At 31.4% G+C, this 19,930-nt stretch overlaps 1 protein-coding gene across 1 annotated transcript in view; it reads left to right on the plus strand.

Moving 5' to 3' along the window:
* The window catches only part of LOC142330071 (serine protease inhibitor dipetalogastin), a 124,752-nt gene that overhangs the window by 66,201 nt on the left and 38,621 nt on the right, over nt 1-19,930 (plus strand). Inside the window, exon 2 of the mRNA XM_075375120.1 lies at nt 18,250-18,378. Coding sequence (XP_075231235.1) covers nt 18,250-18,378 — 129 coding nt within the window. The remainder of the gene's footprint in view (nt 1-18,249; nt 18,379-19,930) is intronic.

A 19,930-nucleotide genomic window follows, 5' to 3' on the forward strand; every position in this document is an offset into this window, starting at 1 on the left:
TACACGTATTCATTCAAAAGAAGTTCGTAATAATCTGCGTGAAATTTCAAGGAGTTAAAAAAATTATGAAATCTCGAGTAAAACGATCCAAAATTAATAATTTTCACGGATGGCAAGTGGAAACAATTTTAAATTTACAGAAAATCGAATGGTGATTTTCTATCCGTGTGAGATAACCTACAATACGGAAATTAGTGGGTCAACAGTAGAATTCTCGTACTGAGACGATCCAATCATTATTGCTTCTGGGCGCAAAATATTTTATAAATTATTTTACAACGACCGTGTCACTTCTAAATTTTATCTGTTTCATCATAGTATTGTAGAGCTAAAATCTTTAAAAAACAATATATCGGTAGTGATTCGATGAAGTATATAGAATGACAAATCACAGTTACATCAGATTATAAGAAATTAATAGTACAATAACACTTTACAATTTGCCACTTTAAAAGTGGCAAATTCTATTTCTGAGTTGAAACTTACATTTTAAACGAGAGCAATTTCTTACTGATTTTTTTTCTAATTTGATGATTTTTTAAAGCTGAAGTACGCTGTCAAAATATACAGTATTCAAGCTTTCATTTTTTTTATTCATCTCTCTAAGCTTCTTGGGTGCGAAGTTAAAGTAGTTTGAATGCAATCATTTTTTATCACAAAATATAGGTGTCCCTTTAATTATTTGTACTAGTGTAGTAGGTATTTAATTTTAGTTTGAAATATCAGGAAAACATAATGTTTGCCTTTCTTTTTAATCAGCCATCGCCTTCCTAGACCGCCTGAACACCTCCAATTTTCTGTGGGCCTCCAGCGCTCGCAAGGGGGCGTTATTGCCCACTTTGAGAAAGAATGCTTTAGAGTGAATACTCTAAAGCATCCTTGTCTCACAATTCAGTACAAAGTTTATTTTATAAATAAATTTAATTCTTATCAGATAGAACAAATACCAGAAAATTGTATTAGAATATTTCACTGGAAATAAAATGTTATACTTTTATAGAAAAAATTACAAACCAAGAATATAACTAAAGTTTATATATCGAGGAAAAGTAGATACTAAATTTATTCTCCTTCGATAAATTTAAATAACCTTTATGTACCTCTCCTTCTCTGGAGCCATTTTAATAAACATAATTTGTAATAACCTCGTTCACAGGAACTAATTTCTATTATTGTCAAAATTAGGATTAAATAGTGTAATTATTTTAATTATAGTATTTTAAAACTTACTGTTAATTACTCTGTAAAATTTAGTCTTAGTACTGGCTTAACGAACACCTTAGCGAAACTGCACTCTAGGAAAAATAAAAGAATATATTTTCCCATTAGCGAAGCTTAAATAAAATTCTGATGAAGTGTTAAATTTATATTTACTTTTTCTTTTTTTATTTATTTAAATGGGATTTTTGAAGTAGCTCAACGGATTGTTAGTTATTATTTTGACATATTTTCAAGTTCATATTGTTGAGGTTTTTAGATATTTTGTCGCTGTAAAATAAGTTATTGAACAGTTTCAAATTGACTGAATCTTTTCATTTATTTATGTTTAAATTCAAGAAAACACATTGACAACTTAAAAGAACATCCTAAACTACCTTAATGAGTTCAAAATAAATTATTAAAGAAAACAATATATTAAAATAATTATAACAAACAATTTAGATCAACAATATAACAAATAATTTGTAGTGAAAATAGGGAATAAATCCTTTAATGAAAATAAAAATAAAATATGCGTAAAATTTATTTAAAAAAATTATCTTTTCATAAGTACAAAGACTACTTTAAAAAACAGACAACAGGTGGAACACACATTTCCGAAACGATCACTTTATACAAATTTTTCTGGTACATGGAAAATAGATCATGAAAATTATAATACATACTGTAAAATCCCATTATTACGGCTGAATACGGAGCAATGATATTAAAGAAACAACGTTTTACACTCGTTGAGAAAGAGACCAGTTGGTTAGGAAATCCTATAACATATAATTTTCAGAAACATATAAAAGTAAAGATGTGCCATTGTATCGAAGAATCTATATTAATATAGTCTCAAACCAAAAGAAGAAAAATCAAAAGAAAAAGCTTTTTAAACTTATTTAAATTTACTTCATCGTAATATTTTTAAAACTCTTCAACCTCAGTGTAGCTATATTACTTTAACTTGTCCCAAATAATTCTACCAATTCAAATTTACTCCATATCAATAAACAAATAGAGGAGCAGGCACCAAGCCGATTGGTACAAATAAAAGAGAGACTTACAAATACGTTCGTAAAATAACGATAATATTTTATTTAAAATAAAACCGTAGAATATAATTCTCAAATAGTCAAGCTTCTTAAATGAAATTATTATAACATAATTTTCCTATTGTTTAACTGTATCAACAAATGTAAAGCTATGACCTACAAGAAAACATGTTTCTTATGATCAACGAGTGTATAAAACATTCTTTTCTTTGAATCCTGGAGAAGCCGAAATTATCACCGTTTTCAACAATAAAATATTTTCTACTACAATGTGACTTTGTTATTTAACAAACCAAGCAACCAAATGACTGCTATCACGTCGCATAAAAAATTCTGCCCAATCTCTTCCGGGAAAATTGTTCTTAAAACAGTGAAATTTCTCCCTGTTCTATCAAGGTAGAATTTGACTACACATCCCACATAAAACGTCGTATTGGGAACCCGAAAGTCAACATGGAAGTAGCATGAGAAACAAATTTTTTTTTTCTTCTGCCGTAAAAATTGGCTGATCATCCGGAGCGTTTGCAGTTTTCACAGTTGTTCATCGAGCCTCCTTGGTCTCCAGTCATGTCGAGTTTTTATGGATGTTATATCTTAAACTTTACTCATAAATTAACGGTACTTAACTTATATTATGTGAGGGCTAAAAAACATTTAAAGCATAAAGTACAATCTCAAGTATATATAGGTAGGTGTACGGACCTTTCAGATGCTTCTCTCAAAAATAATTGCTTATTTAACAGCATCTTGACAGTTACTGCGATATGTTCATTAGTATAATTTTTGTAGGCTTGAACCCCACCCAAGCTTCATTTTACACTGTCTTGGCATACTTTGTATGTCTGTAATAAAAAATACCGTGTTAGAGAAAAAAACTATAAGGAGGGGGTCTTTGTGACACTCAAAAGCTATCACAAAACTGTGATTTTTGGTTATGTTCGTGTATCATATAAACCACAGCGTCAATTCAACTTTCGATTATATAAAATTATACCAAGCAAATACGTATTATAGAATAATTATGTAATAAATTCTTATAACAGTATAACTCCATACAATTAAAAGTATAAAGAGTTTTCACAGATAATGAAAAAATATACTTCTCTTATCGTTTTCTTGCCCAAAAGTACATGGACAGCAGACGTTCGAGTGATGACTGAGAGATTACTACCCGTGTCACGTCCGTTGAAGTGACATCTGGTTACCGTGTTCCGCATAAGAAACGGCGAGAAATTAATTTTTTTATAAATTTAACATTTGCCATAATTTCACTCCGCTAGTCACAAAATCACACCCTGCTTACGGTATTCTAAATAATCGTTTGAAAAAAAAAGTTGCGTTGATATTTAGTTTAAAACATAAACTATAAGAAAAACAGTGTTTTTTAAATGTGGTCTTATAGAAGAATTTCGAAAATTATGTAGACTGATCAGGACACAACACAGAAAAGATAAATATTTGTTAAAATCTTTCAAAAAAGATAAGTTGTGTTAGTCGCGTACTATCCTTCCACGATTTGTGAATTTTGTTCAAGAATGAATGTAATAGGTAAATTAAAGAAAAAATATGTGAAATAAATAATCGAGAATCTGATATCTAAGAGGCATGTTGAGATCAAGAGATCGCACAGATTGAATGAAATATTGACGCACATCAAACCAGTCGTATGACTGAATGTACAACAAAAACCTTATGAATAGATGGAAAGTCATGAAATTCTATTTTTTAAATAATATATAAAAGAACGTCACAACCTTAAAACTTACATTGTGAAATTTATCAAATTTTATCCGCATTTTAATTGCAACTTACTTTTGAAGTAGTATTTCTAGCATGTTACGTTGGTTACGATTTTACGTACGTTGTGACCCGTTTTCCTCGATCAGGAACATAAAATATATAGGATAGGTTCTTATAGGTTGCTTCCCAATTACATATTGTACTAGAAAATACTAATTGATTGTCGTTAAAAAGGTAGGCAAGATATTTTTTTTATATTATAGGAAAGATTGATAAAATTACGTGTAACACCCATTAATATATAACTATTGTCTAGTTATTGGGTACCGCATGGGATCACAGTATTTTTGCAGCTGAGAAAAACTTAGCGTACAAGTAAACTCAATCAAGCTACAAAATACAAAACATCGAGCTAGCTAATATACTAGAATCATTAATGTAGTGATTACAACTAATGGGATAAATGTAATTTTTCTACGTAGCTCTAATGCAATTATACAAACATATTATTATTTAAATAAATATAAAATACGTTAAGCGTCCGCATTTTCTTTTATTGAAATTTATGGCGATTACTGATTCCTAACTATTAATAAATAACAATTCACATTTTGGTCTTTTCATTACATCGATATATCGATGAACATGTTGATGTTATAAATAACTTCAACATTAAGCAGCGGTATGTGAAGAACTCGGCAAGTAATGGCAGATTTCCTATCAAGACGATACAATAATAGATTATATAACCTAATAATACAGTATACCGTAATATAATGACCCACAGACAGATTCAGGTAGAGCTCAGCAACCATTTCATTAGTGTTCCGGACTCTGCAACTGGCACACCACACTCATACCAGCTACTAGATATTTTTCTGGTTGTTCACCCGTTGTGAACTCCATAAAAAGATTTATATTTATTATAAGTAATTTTAGTATCATTAAATAATTTTTAGAAAATTGTTTCTATCTTATTTAAAATTAGTCGTATCTATAGCTTAAGAAACTAAAATTAAATTATTATAGTCCTGATATGAGCACTAATATTTTATTTTGAATTAAAATAAATAAAAGCAAATTCCGTAGGTTCCTTTTCATAAGCCTTCTGTTTTATACTTTACCTTACTTATCATTACTTACTCATTACTTACTTTATCATTAGGTTTTCATTAATAAATGGAAATAAAATGTTTTCAGATATATATATATATATATATATATATACACATGCGCGCGCAAGTCTCTCTCTCTCACTCTCTCTCTCTCTCTCTCTCTGTATGTGTTTGTGTTGGTTCGATTGTATGTAAAAACAAGCAACATTTTGTGAATTAGTTTATTTGACCTAACTAGTTTATTAAACCTACATTATAACGTTTCATTTCACATCGGTTAACATACGTTTTATCTAGACGTAAGTCGTTTTGATTAATAAATGTGAATAATAAAAGCAAATAGAAATGAAAAACAAATTAGACCTGGCACAAAAAAAATACATTAAAAGATAAAGACAGAAGCTTGAACGGGTCGTAAAATATTGTAAATGATGCCAGTAGTTTTACCGATATATAATCCCATTTTAAGCTTTTCAAGATCGTACAATCTTTGCCTGTCTTTGATAATATTGAATATTATATTATTGAATGATATTGAATATTAATCTTCGTTCTATGCCTAAACAAAATTATTGAATGAATTTAATAAACTTCAACATATACTGTCTGTCTTAATTTTACCCAAAGTGCAGAAATCAGGGCGCTATCGTTCGCCATCCAGCACTCGTTAAAGAAGCGTTTCCAAACCTATGTTTATATGAAATTTCCTCTTTATTTTTGCCAGTAGAACAAGTCCTGAAAGTTTGTTACATTCTTCGTTAATCACCATAGGCCCGGCGGGCTGGTCTAGTGGTTAACTCATCACAAATCAGCTGATTTCGAAGTCGAGAGTTCTAAGGTTTTGAATATTAGATCGTAGATACCGGCGTTCTTTAATGGTTTGATTTCAATTAACCACACTTCTCAGGAGTGATCGACCTGAGACTATACAAAGCTACTCTTCATTCACATCCATGCATATCATCGTCATTCCTTGTCTGCTTTCTCTGAAAGCAGAGTGAATTACTGTGTTGATTAAGATACTTTTAATTCATAAATCAAGCGTTAAAGAGATTCAGTACAAAATATAATAATCGCTATTCGATTTAATTTCACATATATTAAATAAATGAACATACTGTACGAATTCTTTACAACACAAATACGAAAAAATTTTCATTTTAGCCGGCAACGGGGATAGTATTCGTGACTTGGATGTTTTAAGGAAATGATTTAAAATTAAAAATGACATGACGTCTGAAAATAGTATACATCATAAAGTTTACAATCATTATTTTAAAATATTTTCATTTTATTCGTATCGGTTTCGTTTTTTTTTTAAATTAATAAAAATGCAGGAGTTTCTCCATTCGATTAGTGGAGCTTTTTTCTTTCTTCTTTATAAATGCACAGATACATTCAGATTTTACTTTTTACAAAACAATGATTTCGATTTTTTTTCCTATATAGAAAGTTCCTTTGGTGGTCGCACAGATAATCAGATAACGTAAGTGGAAAACTTTTTAAAATAAAATAATATTTGTTTTACACAGATGATTTTAAGATTTTTTTTATTGATTTTTGTCATCATGACCGAGTATTGCATTGTCATAGTATAATAATAAATGGTCTGATGTCACTGAGATATTAAAACTATTTACATACAGAACATTAATATCATTCACGTATCTTTACGCCATTTTTCTTCAATCCTTTTATTAACATCATCAAGGCACTAGATTTCTGGTTTTTACTTTTATCAAACAGTTTTTTTTCATGTGGCTATAGGTTTCTGTAGCCTACCATTATTTTAAATAAATATAAAATGAACCGCTTTTGAAATACATTTAAAAAAAAAACAATAAATTAAACCGTACTCAAAAATAATAAAGAAGTAAAATACAGAAGGTAATAAATAAAATACAAAAATGAATACTTTTCAATTCTTCTACAATCGCATATTATTACAATTATAATATAATATTATATTATAGTATTATTACAATAATTATAATAGTATAATGTAATATAATTACAATTGCTTAACATCGGCCCAAAATTAGCGGTTAGTTAGTTTGTAGTCAGTGGTTAATTTGAATTTCTCACCGATTTCAAAAGACAGAAATTTAAAACGAATGAAAATACATAAGTTTTACATTTTGTTGCATTTGTTGAGACGGTTTTTACTTTCACTTTAATTTATGATAGTTTTTTTTATTTTTTATCGCCTACAAACAGCCTGCACTTTTCTTTGATTAATGATGTTATATTTTTCTTTATTTTTATTACAAAATAAACCGACTAATTGTTAATATTTTTATGAAGAAATAAACTTAACTCTTTTTTTTTCTTTAGTGTATCGTTTGTTATCCTCCCTGCAGCCGGATACACAACTAAGCCATAACACAGCTCCAGGGGATGCTTTCGCCTCAACTGCCTCGTCGAGAACTAATGTTCCCCCAGGCAGCCGGACTCGATGTTTTGGTAATATGTCATGTTTCTAAAGAGGGGACCCCAAGTGGGTCCTCTCACCCAGACTCCGATCTTTACGCCTTGTCTCTAGTGAGGAATCCCACCAGGAGGAATCCACCACCGCTACTACGTCTTACTTTACGCCACAAAATTCGAAGCCACGTGGAAGTCCCCGCCTAATCATTGAGGGTGGGACACCTAAGCGGCCGACCCCTCCTGAACGGGACTGTCCCAACACTAAATTCATCCCAAGAGTGAAGACGACAGGATTCATTTCATTCACCGGCCCTGCAGCCACAGCTCCCTAGAGCGTTCCACGGGTATTGCAGAGTGAACATTTAGCCTCCGTTGAACAGTATTTACGGAGATGCCCGTCAGCCCCACAATTGAAACATTACCCCCTTCTGTCAGGGCCGCCGCAGGTTCTCGCCCGGTGCCCTATACCTCAACATCGATAGCAACGTTCTTCGTCGGACCTCCTGGACACCCGACAAGACACCCATCCGACTCTAATTCGACCTGCCTTTAATAATTCTGACGCTAGCAGAGGAGGGACCGCCAACGTTACCACTTTTGTTTTGCCATATGATGCCCTCAGGGAAAGGATATGGATGGTAATCGAATCACCAACAGTCTTGAAAATTTCACGCACCAAATCTTCCTCTGAGGTAGGGTGTCAACGTTCTTAATGGGTAAGTGTACTCACAAACGCACTTCCCGCCTTGACCATGGTGTCTTCAACCTTGTCCAATATTTTCTGCCTTAATATAGTAGCCACATTTCCTGTGTCTTTAACCCGTATGTGAAGGTCCTTTCCCTGACCTCTGCGCGCTGACAAGATGTTCACCTCATCCGACGACGACGACACAGTGTTCGGAGGAGATTCGCTATGATCAACCCGCCACCTTCACCACCACAGACGCGATTGGGGGCCTCACTGACTTCTTCGCCTGGGGTCGGCTCTCCTTAACCCTCAACGAAGACCCACAATAATACATATGCAACTCAGTGGAACTCCTCTGAGCCAAGTATTGAGGCATCTTTTAAATGTATTGCCCCATACTCTCATGAGACCCACAAAAACAAACTCTAGGATTTGCGGCCAACGCTAACCTGGCTGACTCCACGATACGTGAAACCAACCGCTCCTCACCAACCCAGGGTTTGTCTAGTGATGAACACGTCTTCGTAAATGAACTGTTTTCGAATTCGGAAGTTTCAACGTTCAAATCCTAGTAAAGGAAGTTACTTTTATACGGATTTGAATACTAGATCGTGGATACCGGTGTTCTTTGGTGGTTGGGTTTCAATTACCACACATTTCAGAAATGGTCTACCTGAGATTTTACAAGACTACACTTCGCTTATACTCATACATATCAACTTCATTCATCCTCTGAAGTAATACCTGACAGTGATTCCCGGAAGCTTTCAACCATGCGAAGTCGACTCTAAAGTGGAGCCACTGTCCTTAGTCCGGATGGCCCTCGATTCCATCACCAACAGCGTTTGGGTGGCCACCAGCACAGCCTCCACTGGCCTCCTCGTGTCCTCCAAGGATAGTTCCTCCAGGACGTTGCAAACGTTTCAACCGTAAACGCAAGACTATCCATTTCGAAGCAACAGTCTTAGATTTCCTTCTTCATGTTAGTGTGAGTACGCACTAACTCACTCAGGTCACAGATATGTTTAAGAAGACTACGTAGATTATAAGAGAAACATTCCTTCCTCCTCACCAACGTACCCGGCTTCCCCGTCGGAGCCGACCCACCATCATCCTAATCAGACTTCCCAGCCGCACTTATTCTGCTCTTCCACCGCAGGGGGGGGGGAGCCGCAACCTGCGTTTTGATGATTTTCCCGCTGATGGACCCACAATTCTCTCAACAAAAGAAGCCAGCGGTGGAGGTGGCTCAATGTCACTTCCACTAACATCAATATCGCCCAACTCCACACACAGAGCCTCAGCCCGTTGTAGACGACGCTCGGATACGTCCACCTGTACAGACTTTCGTCTAGCAGCCCACCGACCGGCGATGTGAATCACAGTCGCAGCTACTATCTGTCCCGCTGTCACCGAAAGGGACCTCACAAAAGATGACGCGAGCACCTGGCGTCCTACTAGACCGCCGCCTTTCCACAGGAGTAAATTTCTCTTCCATAAGAGGGGGCATACCCCCAGATCGATCACGTTCAGTCATAATTACAAACAACTAACACTGCGTCAGGTTAAATAACTAACCTTTCATCAAAATTTCCCTGTATTGTACAGCTGACCAAAAAATAAATAAAAAAGTTTTTCTAAGTCAATATCAACAGTTTTTCGACTTAAGAACTGCTACAAGTCGAAAATAAACAAGTAATATAAAACCAAAATACGGAAAATAATTAAATTAACAACAAATAATAAATAAAAAACAAGGAAAACATTTAAATTAAATTAAATAAAAACAGTCACAAACAATAAATCTGTAATTAATGTCAGGATTAGCCCGTGTGGAAGCTAACCAAAACGGTACTATCCAACAAGACCAAGAAAACACAAAAACCTAAAAAAAACGAACAAATAGCACAAAACAACTAATAACGTAAACGAATAACAAAAACAGAAAACGGAAGCACAATCGTATGACAAAAACAGGAGCTCGAACAAGACGTCTTCACTCTCTCAGATCTCTACACGTACTCCAAACTTAGTCAACCAGCTTCTTTAAGTTGTTATTATGCACGTCATTAGTAGAGCAATATTTTATTTTTATCTTCTTACACAATTTTATTGATTCTATACGATAAAATATAACACATTACAAAAAGAAATAATAAACAAATAAAAATACATCATAAATAATTACATAAAAATTTTGTATAGGTGTGTATTCCAGCCACGAGGACAATATTTATGACAATTTTTATTTTACTGAAAATATACTAGTTGTACAACCTTAAAAGAACAACATACCACTACTGCTTCAAACGCACAAAGATAATCATATCTTCTATATTATTTATTATACCGCGTACGTCGTAAATTAGACGATGAAATTGAAAAATATTATTCGACTCGATAACCTTACAAAATTATGTCTTTCAAATTTTCTTTTACTTTTTATAGTAAAATACCGTTAAGCGGCGATGTAGATCGTTAAAAGTTAGATCTTCAGCTCAGCCCTTAGACGACCTATAACACAGTAAAAGTAGCGCACCATGGATCACGTCGGAGAAGCGCATTAAGCCCGAGTGGAAGCATCTCGCCAAACAAAGAAACTACTTCTACTCAAAACAATCATCTGTTCTGCGGCATGGAAGAGAAAGTTTGTAGTAAATGACATTCCGGAGGTGTAATGTAACCTTTCAATAACGTAAACAAATATAATTTCGTGGTCAATAATTAGTTTTATATTTTGTCATTTTTAATTCAAAAATAAATCAAATTATTTTTCCAAACAAATAACAATTTTCTATTTCGAATAGCAGCTATTTCAGTTTTGGCAATCAAAAAGACAGACAGGAGTATATTAGTAAAAACAAATCAAATTTAGACTATATTAAAGTGTTAATTCGACTAGATAAATTTATTGAAACGTAATCTTAAAGTATTCTATCAATTTACTTCATAATACAGTGAGAAATTGCAATATATCATTATATTGTATAAACAAATGGATCGGAACGAAGTAATAAAAAAACAGTTTAGAAATCACACACGGATAATAATCATCTAATAATAATGCCTATCAATTTATCAAGTAGATTAAAAACAAACACGTTCGGCATTCGGTTTGATCCGCTGTTAGCTGCCACCAGTTCAAATAAATTGATTGACAGCTCAAATTGATTGATCTTGGTGTGTTTTACTGTATCAATATGTTAGTCAGATAGCTCTTCTGCGTGATACTTCATTGATTGCTTTTACTGTTTTTTCCTATTTATAGAAACTCGGAGACGTCGAAAACAAATTAATTTACTTATCTATAATTCTTTAATTTATATTTCAGCTAGTTAGATATAAATAATAAATTTATGTTGGGCAAAATTTAGAATATAAAGAGAATTGATACATCATGTTACCGTACCAAAATATTGGAAGGTTCAGTACTAGATAGAAGCCAGCAGTGGCGGCTCGCTTGCCGGCACTTGGAACTACAGCATCCCCTATCTCCACTTGATATTATCGATACAATTTGATATGATGAATCCTTTTTTCTGTATAGTTGTACAATATATAAAGCTTAATGTCAGTAGCCACCCCCAGTTTATGAAAATGATACAAAAATATTTGTATGGAACTGTGCGCTTCACAGTTACAGCGGCGTGGAATTTGGCTGTTGTTCGCATGCGCACATACGAATCTGCACGCGAGGATACGAGGGAGAGGGAGAACTGTCGCTCATGCAGTGCCGACCCTGGCGTGCTGGTGAAAGTTTTATTTTACTCCGCGTGTCATCAAGGAGAAAATTATTGATCTTTTCGCGCAAATTGAAACAAGAAGAATGGATTTGATTTTTAAAAGAATAGATCAAGCTTGAACTGTAACGATTTAGGTTAAAATAAGTGAAACATATTTTATTTTGTTCTTAGGATTTAACCAAAGTTTCTGAATAATTTTTTTTATACATGTTTGTTTCTTTTACACATTTCTGAAACAAAGGCTAAAAAACTTTCTGGAACAGCACCCTCAATAATTTTAGCTATGAGCCGCCACTGGAAGCCAGTGAACGAAGGAAATGAAAAATCATAAGGTATAATCAAAATTAAAACAAGCTTTTTTAAAACTATTTAAGTTAAATTTTTTTCGTATTTGTAAGTAACTAATTATTTTATAAATTGTATGACGTTTAAACGTTATCCATCAAAACTAAAGAATAAAACTGGTAAGATATACACCCGATTCTTGTCAACTAAACCGATGTATAAATAAACTTATTCCGTAATATTAGGTTATTTTTTCAGATATTTTAAATCTATTTTTCAAGATCAATAAATCAAATTACACACGTAGAGTAAAGTTTTTCTTGTCTTTTTCAAACAAAAAGCTGGAGATAATTTTAATTGACTTTTTGCCATCCTATTTGGTATAAAAATATCATCAATTTAACTGTTCGAGCCTTTTATTTCTTAAGCGGTTTTGAACAATTAGCGATTCAACCAAAATCTCTGAACATTATATTTAATAATATGTATTACACACATTATAGTATTTATTATTTAAATTGTATATAAATAATTCTAAAATGATGATGATGATGATAATTATAATAGTGATGTAAGCGTAAGTTTATTTTTTAAGTCTAACTAAAAAAAAATATAAAGGATTATTGCTGAAGTTGACACAAAAACTACTAAAAATTAAAATTATGCATTATACAACATATTGGTATTAATTAATGGCTTAAAATGGAAATCATAAAATAATTAAAATAATAGAATCATTTTAAAAGAATTACAGAAATATTTTTCTCAAGTTATTCAGAATTAACTCTTGTTTTGTTTCTCATTTCCCATTCTGTTCCAGGTTTCCAATAAGAAAGTGAGATTTTAATTTACGTATTTTTGTTTTAATGATTAGAAAATAAGTGCATTATGTGTTGTAAGAAAGCAGTTCTTATTTTTAAGTGAATATTTATGATGCAATTAAATCGCTTACTACTGGATAGAAAATATTTCCACAAACGGGGTCTGTCCATTTATTTTCATTTGTGAAAAGAATCTTGTAAAAAAGTGATACAATAATTCTTCTCCTTCAATAAAAATACTTTTATACATGTTTACTACCTCAACAGAGTTCAATGCTAAAATGAGATAAAGATGCCTGAATTTCCAGATCGAATCTTCTGAAATGAGACCTTTAAAAGGTATTTCGTCTCGTTCAACGTTTTCTATTTCTTCTACAAACACAGAACTATCAGCTGCATATTAACAAATTTGATGCATTTCTTAAGTCCAATTCTTCCGACAGCTAATGGGATCTTTTTTACTGGTTTTTTAAGGTGAGGTTAAAAAATTAGTTACGAAAAAGAGAATAAACGAATCTAATTCGAAAATCTTTCGTTGTGTAGTTTGCTGGATGGACGGAAGAAAAGTCCAAAAATTGAAGGAATATAGAAATATCTACAGAGATTGGAAACTGTTAAACAATAATAGTCGAAAGAAACCAAAGTTGATGTAAACAAAGTGGAAACGCTGAAAATGAACTTGAATTTATACGAATTTTAGAAAAAAAATTTAAAAGATAGAAAAAAGGATAGAAATTATAGAATTTAATTAATAATATAATTATTATTTATGAGCACATTAATTGGAAGTAAAGTAATGTTTTTAGTTACTGATGACAGTTTCAGTAATAAACGGTTTGTATATACTTTTCGTTTCCATTTTTAAAATTCTTTATTACAATAAATGCCAATACTAATATGTAGCTAAAAGAACAAAATTTGTACTTTAAATTTTGTTTTTTTTAGCTTATTTTCATCTCCCATATATTAATTTAATTCTTATTTATATAATTTTATAAGGATTTTAGCTATCGTTTAATAATAATAGAAACAAACATGAATATATCGCTACATTAAATTAGAATGTTTTCTCCTTCTTGCTCAACCATAAAATATAAGTTATTTCAGCTTGATATTGTATGTTGTACGTTCTTTAATGTAGTTTCTTTACGTTCTTCGTTCTATTCTTTGAAATGGTATTTTAATATTCGTCCGTTGACCTGACCTCAGTAGAACTTGCAGATAGGTGTATCTTTATCTTCCATTTCACTGGAGTAAATTTATCGTAAAATCTTGCAGGTGAACAAATACTCGCACACTATACTTGTGTGACTGCGGTCGCGTGAGCGTGCGTGTGTTCAGCAGCCAGCCAGTAAAATCCTACATTGGAAAATAAACAACAAATAATCGAATAAAATCATGACAGACTTGCTTAAAATATATATATACGAGTGACCGACAAACTCTTCTATCATTTGAGGTACAATATGTGTAATATTATTCAAAATCGTAATTCAAAATACACCTGACATTTATTTTTAAGTCGGTTGTTTCTACACGTATGCGGTTGAAATAGGAATTTTAAAATAAGATAAAACAAGATATAAGATAATACAAGCTTGTTGGAAGATATCTAAAAAATTTCACTCGTTTGGAAATACAAATTTACTCGTAAATTTGACGGACTATTTTATTTATGTGGAAATGCTTTCAAATTGCTTGCTCTTCGCTTCTTCATACATAATATTCGCTATTCATGATATGTATAATAATAAGTATATATATACTAAGTATATATACTTATTATTTAATAAGTATATGCACAGAGTATATCACAAAGTTCTTCTGGGATTTTCATATCCTATTTTAATCGTAAAAATAATGAAAAAAGTTCATATAAACATATGTCCTAAAATGCTTCGTTTGTGAGTTACGGCTAGTGAAAGATTTCGCTCGGATTTCAGCTGCCCTGGTGAGGTCGTTATGAAATTTTTAAGACTTAGTTAAGGGACAAAATTAGTGATTTCTTATGGTTTTTGACGTCAGAGATAGGAGAAAATAGATTCTAGAACCGTATCTGCAGTAGTTTTACAGAAATGTGGGATGAAAACCAATAAATTAGGGTTAAAATACCTGTTTTTTTATGTTTGACGTACAATAACTTTGTTAAGTGGGTAATAAACATGTAAAACTTTTAAACAAAACTTGTAGAGAATTTAATTCTGAACAAAATTTTATGTTAAGTAAAACAAATAACATTTAGAAAATTTTCAATTTTATTTAGAAACAGTACATTACTAAATTTGTCAGAAAAATACTTATTTAACGTAAACAAAAACTAGATTTTTTTTTGGTGATGTGAAAAATTTGATGAAACAAAATTTATTGTTAAACAATTAAATAAAAACTGTAAATTACACAACAATTATAAAATCAAAATAAATAGAAATTACTTAGATAATAAGTTTTATTAATGATATAAATAATATTAATTATTTGAAAAATTGTTGTTTCAAAGTTACCAAGAAAATAACAACAGCTGATCAACAGCGTGCGTTCTGTATTAGTAATTCTGCATTATTTCATTCTGTAAGGTACATTACATATATCAGGTACTTTGAACTGTGCTGTCGTTAGCGAAGGGTTTTTGTGAATTTTAGTTTGAACGTGATCGGTTTGCCATTTAAATAATGCCGTATATATTTATAACAGAGGAATACGCTGATTTGGTATTCATTTTGGGTGTGCGTAATGGTAATTCTACAGCTGCAGCAGTAGAATATAAAATATGTTTTCTGAATTGCAGGATTTTAGGTCCCACAAAGGTAGCGCGATCTTTATCAATTTTCGGGAAACAGGTTCACTACCAGTATTCGTACCAGCTACAAACGATCTGTCAAACGCGACACTGATATTGATTAAATTATCATCGATGTAGTTCAGCGCAGTCAGGTATCAGTACACGAAGCAGACCGGAGTTTTTCATTTGATGATTTGGAGGACACTTAAAATAAAACAAGTTTTTTCCTTATTATAAACAGCCAGTTCAACATCTACACCCAGAGACGGTTCGCTTCGCTTGGAGTTCCACAACTGTTGGAATACAAATCAACAACACTACAAGTATATTTTGTTTACCGTCGAGGCAAATTTAACTCGAGATGGGGACAACAACTTACGCAGTAAGCATACACGGGTAGAAGTAAATCCTCATGAAATAGTGGATGGCAATTTTTAACACCGATTTGGCGTCAAATGTACGGTACGGCCTTCTTCAATTATGAATGGGGCTGAGCAACTTAAAAACAGCTATGAAAAACTTAAAAGAGTAACAAAAGCAGTACAGAAGCGTGCCAAGAAATGTGTTGAAAATGGCGGACTTATTTTTGAACATTTATTATAAATTGATACGTATAATGCACTATGGTTTAGTGTGCTTTTCTAAATAAAATTTGAATTTTTCTAACTTTCCATTGTTTTGTTTAACTTATCTTAAACCACTCTGTTCAGAATTAAATTCTCTACGAGTTTTTTTTTAAAGTGTTACGTTTTTATTACCCACGTGACAAAGTTATTGTACATTAAACTTAAAAAACAGGGTTTTTTCCCTAATTTATTGGTTTTCACCCCATATTTCTCAAAAATACTGCAGATACGGACTAGGATCTATTTTATTCGATTTTTAAATTCAAAAGATAAGAAAATCACTAGTAATAAGAAATCACTAATTCTGCTCCTTAATTAACGTCTTAAAAATTTCAGTTTAACCTCATTTCACCAGGTTAGCTGAAATCCAAGCGAACTCTTTCACTAGCCATAAGTTGCAAACGAAGCATTTCAGGACATACGAGTATATCCACACGCACTTTTTCCATTACTTTCACTAGTAAAATAGATTTAGAAAGTTCCGGGAGAACTTCGTGATATATTCTGTATGTGTGTGTGTATATTTATATATTTGCATATATAAAACATACAAAAAGTGTTTATTGCATAATACGTCATAGTACGTATTGTTTGAACTACTTCGATGGTTGATTAATTGTTAAAGCCTTTGGATATCTAATAAAACTTTATTCAATAAAATACAGTAAATACTTCATACCTCATTTCTGAGTAAACTAGTAACACCACTGGTTCGCCAGGGCACAATAGCTTTTAGTTAGAACTTCATAACAGCACGGTGACGGGGAAATAGATCGAGGTGCCGGTAGCGTTGAAATACAACTAATCAAGCGTTAGTTAAAAATAGAATATTTTAAAAATATAACTTGATTAAAATATAAAAGACCTGCCTCTCTCTACCATTTCTCAAAACACAATACTAATTATTTCGTTTGAAAATGTATGAAAAGTTTTTGTAATTATTTCAATAAATGTTATTAAAATTTATTTAATAAGAAAAAAATTAAATTAGATAACTCTCAAGAACCGTATACGTATAGTAAAATAACCAATTGCGTAATGCATCTTTTTTTAAATAATCATTAATATAAACGAAATAGTAAAGCATAATCATTAAATATACATTGCAAAAAAAAGCTTACTAGTATTTGAAATGAAAATACAAGCCAGCTATGAGTAGTCAAAGCAAAAGGAAAAATGTAAGATTGTTATTGTATTTGATTTTCTACAAGATCCAAACTCTCCATATATTTGGACTGGGTAGTATTTGGGTGGCATTGGCCGTATTGTAATCTAACTTTTTGTTTTTTGCTTGAGCTCCTCATACTTAAATTGTATTTTTTATTCATTTATATTAAAAATATTTTCAATTTTTGTAAATATATATATATATATATATATATATATATATATATATATATATATATATATATAAACTGTATTTTATATAGTTTAGTATATTTTATTTTTATATTTATTAGTTACTAATTAATATTCCGTTTTATCCGAAAATGATTGTTCAAGGGTGGAAATGCGAATTTAATTTTTTTTACTTTTACATTTTTGAAACGATTCTTGACCATGAGCAAATTACTGATTCATTTATTCCCGTAATCCTTTGTTGTTGTTTTTTTTTTTTTTTTTCATTTAATAGGAGAGATTGTAATACGTACATAAAGGAAACTAACGAAATAAATTTAAACATTAGTTAAATATTTTATTGACAAAGACTAAATACTTAATCAATAGTGCAGTATATTGATGATAATTATTCCTTTACTGTTCTAGGAATTTTTGCGGCAAGAGATTCATCATGTCCTAGGATATGTCCTCAAGGTGGTGGTGAACCTGTGTGCGGTTCAGATTTTATAATATATCCCAACCAATGCGAATTCAAAAAGAAAACTTGTGGCAAAGGTAAGAATACTATAGATATCAACACTTTTTTTTATAGTTTCAACGCTACTTATTAATTAAAAAATTGTTATCAAGTATAAAATTATGCTTTGAAATGTAGGAATTCTAAATCTGATCTATTCACGCAATAATAGGTGCCTTATTCATTTTTTAAAAGATCGTAATCACAGAGGTATTTACTTTATCAGTGTACAATAAGTTTTTTCTCGTAATATTTCTATATATCAGCACCTTGATAAATGACTATGTAAGAGCAATTTCATGACGCAGTTTGGAAATCTATGTGTTTGGAATGTTAAGTTATATTTCCATTAGTATAAATTATGCATTTTCAGTTCACGTTTTTGGGTGTATTGTAACGGCAAAAGAAAAAATGTCTTTACTTAGGGCTATTCAACATTAAATAATGATTTGTATTATTTGTAATTATGAATTAGTTAATGTCTAGCGATTTAGAGGTTTCAAAAAATTAATGAAAAAAAATAGATACATTTAATTTTTACGTTTGCTATTTACAGACGGTTCGTAAAAGAAAATCTGTCAAAATGTTATTATAATTATAATTCCTACATGTCAATAATAATAAACGTAAAAAAAAGTGGTATATTACAATATAATCTCGTGCTCGAGATTTCAGCTGGTTGAAAAATAAAAAAGAAGAAGCTTTGTCAAAGAAAAAAAAAAAATCTGCAAAGTTATCATTCCTATGGTGGGATGACCAACAGATGCATGTAATTAACTGTTTCTTTCCTTACTAGTCAATCGAAATTCTAGATATTTAGTTTTATACTAAACAGAACTTTTTTATTTTATATTTAACAGAACTATAAGCAGTACAAAGGATTATAACAATATTCAAATTTGAAACTGCAGTAAATTCAACATGCCCCCGCCAATCGGCTAAGTTATATGTTTTCAGATTTTCGCTTGTTTTAAAAGTATTTACTTTTAGTGTTTCGGCACGAACTTGCATTAAAATAAATTATGTCCTTCAACGAGTATCACGAAATGAAGTTGGAAAAACGTCAGAGCTCTGCAAGGAGAAGAACCAAAGATCGGTGAATTCATATCATAGATTAGGCCCTGGATTTGTTGCACATCGTTTCTTCATTTGCAACCTGACAGATTATATGCGACTATCATGATATCCTACTATGGGATTAAGTATAATAAGAAGTCGCGGTCGAAAATTTCTAAAAGCAAGCTATCAGATTTCCATAAACATATGCAGATATTTATTTAGCCTACTTAATTCTATTTTTGTAAATATACTTTAAAAATTTTTCCAACGCTTTAGGAAAAGTTCATTTTTTAGACTAAAAGGTATTTTTGGGCTTATATTCAGAAGGTATTACTTTTATGGCTAATTAAAATTTATGAAATTCATAAAGATCATTTCAAATATCGAATCTTATACTTGTCAAAAATTCTTAATTATTGAAGCATTCTTCGTCATATTTTAAATGGATCATGCTTTAAACAGAGTCTTGTGAGGTCTATTTTAAACGAATTTTACTTTTATTTTACTTTTTATTAACAGTAAATTACTTTT

This window comes from Lycorma delicatula, chromosome 1, assembly GCF_047948215.1.
Source record: "Lycorma delicatula isolate Av1 chromosome 1, ASM4794821v1, whole genome shotgun sequence".
Classification (NCBI taxonomy): domain Eukaryota; kingdom Metazoa; phylum Arthropoda; class Insecta; order Hemiptera; family Fulgoridae; genus Lycorma; species Lycorma delicatula.